Source organism: Gymnoscopelus microlampas (genome assembly GCF_963454915.1).
Source record: "Gymnoscopelus microlampas genome assembly, chromosome: 16".
Lineage (NCBI taxonomy): Eukaryota > Metazoa > Chordata > Actinopteri > Myctophiformes > Myctophidae > Gymnoscopelus > Gymnoscopelus microlampas.
In genome coordinates, this window is record NC_139953.1 from 31,985,391 (window position 1) to 31,991,773 (window position 6,383).

Sequence of the window (6,383 nt, forward strand, 5' to 3'; positions counted from 1 at the left end):
CACCATAAAGCTTCAAGAGATCACCAGCACTCACTTAAAGACCTTTTAGTGCATGATAATGACTAATTAGAGGGAGGCCTTAACGTATAGTAACGTTGTTACTACTGCTGGGCCATCATTGAATAAATAAGACATCCTAAAGGACTTTAAGCACTTGAACCCCAGCATGCCCATTCTGAAGGGGAATAAACGCGTCACAATGTGATGCGTTTTGAGCTTGTAGATCGGCTATTTTTTGTTGGTATAGACGGAAAAAACTATTCTGAGTACAGTTGTTACTCAAGTCCTAGAGGGTTTAAGTTGTTAAGTGAGTGCTGGTGATCTTTTGAAGCTACTCTTTTCGGAGTTGTGCACCCGATAAGTCAATTATTAGCTGATGAGTGCTTGCATTCTCTTTTTCAAATCTACACAGTACCTCACAGGTGAGTGAAAAGAGACATTAGGTGTCGCAGCTGCATAAGCGTTTCTTCTCTTAAACCTTTTATCCACAACTATTTTAAAGTTGTGTATAAACAGCTTAGTGACCACTTCAACTCCAACAACATTTGAAAATTTCCAGTCAGGTTTTCAGCCATGCCACGGCACAGAAACAGCTCTACTAAACGGCACTAATGATCTTCTTTTAGCAGCTGAACTACAGGACAATGCTGCATTTTAATCCTCCTCGATCTTAGCGCTGCATTTCCTCATCGACCGCCTTAAAAAGTTTTTAAAAGTTTTGTAATTCCGTTTCCAGCTCAGCACAGATGAAGTACGGAGCAGCACAAAGGTTCCACTCTTGGCCCAGTTTTATTCTCACTCTACATGCATCCACAAACCACATTATCCGTAAACACAACATCAGCAGCCAGACTGTCAAATGAAAACAAAAGAGCAGAGCACATAGCACCAATTTGCAGCCATAGTGAATGATCCAAGCACCACCGAAGAAGAGTACGCCCAGAAATCACATGATCACAACAAAAAAAAGCTAGCCTTCTTTCATGTTAAAGGACTGACGTGACGTCATAGTACTGACATCATAGATGACTTATGTCATTGACTGGCCTCCAATCTTACAGTAAGTTATAACATGCGCAATAAGGCTCCATTCTTTTATAGAGATATATTTTTATTTGGTTTGTTGCTGGTGTTAAGAAGTCACGTCATATAATTGTTGGATAGGCCACTGTAGTTACCCACCAAGGTTGATGTCGTTATGGCTACCACTGTGAGTCATGCCACTTCATGGTCTCCATATAACAGACCACCTGAAATTCCATATAACTAACTAACATCTAACTGACATCATAGACTCCATACATGGATATGACTGACACTAGGGATGACTCTAGAATGGTATAAAAAGAACAGTAATCTTTGAGATTCAATCACTCGATCTCCAACTATCTCAGGGGATCATCTATAAGCAGGTCTTCAACAAGACTGTCTTCAAGACTCGGCTTTCAGGTCATCTTCAGAGGACCGTCTGCAGGACTCCAGCCTTTTTTATAGCTGGTCTGTCAAATGTTGTGCTGGACGGCGAAAGTGAGAGACCGACCACTAAATGATAGTCACGCTACTGTGGCAGTGGGGCACAAGTTGTACTCCTTTGGATGTCGTGGTTGGGCATGTTGGGATGTTCCAATCAATGTATACGTCTTCAACACAGTGTCGCTGCGATGGATGACGCTATCGCCAGCAACAACTAGAAGGTTCCTTGAGGATCCCTCTATGCATCACTGCCACACAGCTGTGCTGATAGAAGATATCATCTACATCTGGGGGGGACAGAATATACCCTATACGCCTACTGACACCGTGTTTTATGCATTTGACGTCGACACCCACAGATGGCTCAAGCCGACGATTTCTGGCACCGTACCAAAGTTGGGCCAGGGTCACTCAGCCTGTGTCTTGGGGAAGGTCATGTATATCCATGGAGGATGGACCGTTTTGACTGGAGACATCAATGACACCCACAAGTTGGACACCACCACAATGGTGTGGTCTTTAATTAACACCAGAGGCACTGCACCTGCTTCATCATATCACTCCGCCACCATCATCGGGACAAGGATGTTTGTATTTGGTGGGAGGGCAGAGCAGTCGAACAACATCAGTGTGTTTGACACAGAGACCGACTGCTGGGTCAGCACGCCTTCTGCACAGCTTCCAAGGGGGCGCTATGTTCGACATTTTGAACATTCAGCTTATGGGCACAATGAACATTCAGCTTTTTCCCACAATGGAGAACTGTACATAACTCGTGGCAGCGATGACCTGTGGAAGTTCAACCCAGAGACATTTTCCTGGAGAGAAGTTAAGCCCAAGGGAAATGGCCCGTGTTGGACGTATGATGTCCGCTGTTGCATTGTGGGAGATCGTGTCATCCTCTTGGGAGTAGGAGTCAATAACGATGACCTCTATACCTTAGACTTAAGTCCTAGTCTGAAGACATTATGCAAGCTAGCGGTTATTGAGTACGGTCTGGAGCAGTCTGAACTCCCACACAACATCAGGTGGGAACTAGCAGCCATGACATAACTGAGAGAACGCAATAAATATAACAACTAGAAAAGTGCCACGTGTTCAGTGGAGCACATACCCCCACCAGGACATGTGGCCAGTCAGTCATTTTAAATAGGGGGTGAAGGTGGGGGGATGTAGGGGTTTTGAGGAAGATCATTATATGATGGTTTCCACACTATTATTATCATTATTATTATTATTATTAACTAGACCATACCCGTCGTGGGATAATAGCAGATATACAAGCTCACAGGGTGAAACTTTGTGCCACGCTGCGAGCTTGTACATCTGATATTTTTGAACATTTTTTTAAAATCTTGAAAGTGTGTTTTTAGAATAATTTTGAATTATGAAAAAGTTTGAGAACAACTGATTTAGAAGGCATTTTGTCAAATCGGCCACAGATCTTAATGGGTTAACTCATCTTTGACCAAAGTTAGATAACTCATCGTTTATGAGCTCTCCTGTCTGGTATGACCCTATTATGATCTGTTAGCCGCACTCGGTCACATATTATAAAGCCTTGTTTTTGAAAAAGTAAAAGTACTTTAAAAAATATACAATATACAAAGTATATATTTTGAATGACACACCATTTAGTTTTAGTCCTATTTTAGTCATCTGAAATTGTTTAGTCTTAGTCTAGTCTTAGTATATAAAATATCAACTAAATATCCTAAAAGTCTTTCAGTCTTTTAGTCTTAGTCAACAACATTAACACTGCTCGCGGCCCACAAGTGGGCCCCGGCCCACAGGTTGAAAACCGCTGCAGTGTAGGATCCAGAACTGGAAGAGGGGTCAAGTCAAACAAAGCAGTGAACATGTTGTGTACAGTGTGTAGCTTCCTACATTCTGATAGGCCCACGTCGAGGCGGAACACTGACTGGCCACGCCCATGCAGGAGCACTTCTCGCAGCCTCGAGGATTGTCGCGCTGGAGATTGTAGAATCCCAACTCGCAACGGTCGCAGTTCTCCCCTTCCACGTTCTCCTGCAACACACAGAGAGAGAGACAGATAGAGGGGGAGAGAGAGAATGAGAGGAAGAGAGAGAGAGAGAGTACACAGTTTATCAGCCATAGTCAAACTTAAGTACAAGCACACAGTGCTGCAGAGCATTCAGCTTGAAACACACTGAAATCACACAAGACACGTGGAAGGACAAAGATTGTCATTGTCCCAGGACCTGAAATCATCAAAACAAACACCATCCGTGAGTTACACAGGAAAGTTCAAATGTTTTCATGGATAACTGCCTATATGCCCATTATATAACCAAATTACAATTATCTTAACAGACCAAATAAAAATAATTGCTTAAAATAATGATTAATTCACAGACCAGTATTCAGAAGTCGGCTGTGAATGTGTATTTTCCTCCCTCAACATCACTAGAGCCTTCGTTACACCACTTTAGCAGGAGTAAATTTCCTCCCCCCTGTCGGTGTGTGTGTGTGTGTGTGTGTGTGTGTGTGTGTGTGCCTACCTTACAGTTGCAAGGTGATATACACGGGTCAGAGTTGGTGCTTCCGTCGATGCTACACATACATCGCTGACAGTCGGGGTAGCCCCTATAACCAAACTCACACCTACAGTACAAACAAAGTGATGATGACAACACAGGAAAATTATATAAGAGAACAATCATAAGATCATTCATGCAAATCATACGGAACTGAAACACAAACCAAGCTATTATACTGCTATATACATTACATCTATTACTGCAGGCAGACAGAATAAATATTCTATACATGTTTTATTTGATCGTTGTACTATTTGCAAGGTTAAAAGAGACTCCTTTTACTGAACAAACACGCAATGCGTACTATCAGAATATAGAGCTATTTAACACTTATTTTAACCAAAGTAAATCACTTACCCTACCTTTAAAATAAGTGCTAAATAGCTCTATATTCTGATAGGATTCATTGCTATAGGCCAGGGTGTTTGTTCAGAGTCACACCATGAAAACGAACACACATACTGGCAAATGCACATACACTGATGGCTATTAAAAGCTATTGGAAGCCAGACGCTCCGTTTAATTTGTTGATGTTTTTTGTTGTTGTAGATTGTTTGTTTGTTTCACAGCTGTAGGCCAAGCTAGAACAGAGTTTGTCTATGAGAAAGTATGTGCGTGTACATGTAGGCTACATGTGTTCATCACTGAATGCTACAGTACACTGTGATTTGTGCAACTTTCGTTCACAATTTGCACACATGGTAACTTACTGTTCTATGGATAGTTCAGGATTGGACAGGGATGACACACCGTTATTAGTGAGGAGTGAGGCGTGTAGCGGGCGGGCATGCTTTTCCATATCTGCATGGGTTATCTTGGGTGCACTGATGTGGGAGGAGAGATGCACTAGGGGGTCTGCCGTTTGCAAATCAGCAGCAAACTGCAATTTTGGTGTCAAGGATAATAATTAATTAATAATAATAATTTAGTCCTTTGGGGTATATTTTGTCACTATGCATTTGCACATACATGACATTTGTCCCTTGCATTTACCCATCCTAACTAAGAGCAGTGGGGGCTATTAACTCATTCACTGCCTGAATTATTTCTGGCCGCGTTTGCCCACTGCCAAGATTTTTCAATACTCAGGAGCCGAGATACAGAATTTTTAAGTTTAAAGTTAAAAAGGAAGTGGATGGGAGTCTAGATCTTCGAAAAATCATATCTCCTCTTTGGGTTTTTTTTTTTATAAGTCGTTTTAGTCGTTCTAGGCAGGGAATGAGTTAACACAGCACCCGTGGAACAGTTAGGGGTTAAGTGTCTCGCTCAGGGACACTTCGGCACATGGATCAGAGGGCGAACCGGTGACTTTCCGATTCTCTGAAAGCTTCACTACCCGTTCAGCTATGGTTCCCCCTCACATTTGGTTCCATTTTGTACACTGTTGAGCAGGATTTGGTGATTATCTACTGAGCTTATGAACTGGAAATGTACACTGAGAAACGCGTCTCACAGGACCGGTGGCAGATGAACAGTATTAATTGTATTTGCTATGTCCTCCCAGGATCATTTTACATCATGTGCTCTTGGCGGTTCTGTTTGAGGTGCTGTGGTTTTGTTGTTGATGACTCTGCACCTCTCGTACCTCAGTTTGCTCTTGGGACAAATTATGTTTCCGAGGCTTTTCTTCCATCACACAGAGAATTACCGGTACGCTGTTGTGCTGAGCACAGCGCACTGCTCTTAAAACCACATATATACCCTTGTGTGCCTTTTGTCGGCATGTCATAATAGGTCGAAAACAGCTGATCTACAAGCTCACAGCGGGTCGTAACACGACCCGTTGTGAGCTTGTAGATCAGCTATTTTCGACGAAGAGATTTGGAGAAAAAAAGGGGCTGGACAAAAACAGACCCCTGGGGGACCCCATTCAACAAAGTAGATAGGGATCAAGTGGTTAAAAGTAATGGAAGGAGATCATTTGATTGGCCATGATTGAATCCACCTGCAACACTCCCACTGACAATAGAGTATATTTATATATATATATTATCATTTTTTCAGACTAAAATATTCACCTTGCCACTGAACTGCCAGTACTCCACCTTTCCTCAGTCCGGGAAAAATAGGAAAAGTCTGTCAGCATGCGTGCCCCACCCCCCACACCGCTGACTGCGCTTCACGCCAGGTTCATGTGTTTCACTAAAAATAGTGCCCTGTGTCTTCTTTTGTTCAATGCGAACCCACCTTACTTACCTACGATACGTAAACATACTGTATTTGTCTTAGACTGTGGTAAACAAAAGGTGTCACACATGGTTGGTGTGTTATAAACGTAACGTGTCCAAAATGTTAAATGGAAACTTTGTGGTAATTATCAACCACTAATTGGAACAGACAACAGCTGAA

At 42.4% G+C, this 6,383-nt stretch overlaps 1 protein-coding gene across 1 annotated transcript in view; it reads right to left on the bottom strand.

Moving 5' to 3' along the window:
- lama2 (laminin, alpha 2) overlaps positions 1–6,383 on the bottom strand; it is a 278,412-nt gene that overhangs the window by 170,490 nt on the left and 101,539 nt on the right. The window contains exons 12-13 of the mRNA XM_084082844.1: positions 3,996–4,098; positions 3,361–3,501 (exon numbers count right to left, since the gene is read on the bottom strand). Coding sequence (XP_083938970.1) covers positions 3,361–3,501; positions 3,996–4,098 — 244 coding nt within the window. The remainder of the gene's footprint in view (positions 1–3,360; positions 3,502–3,995; positions 4,099–6,383) is intronic.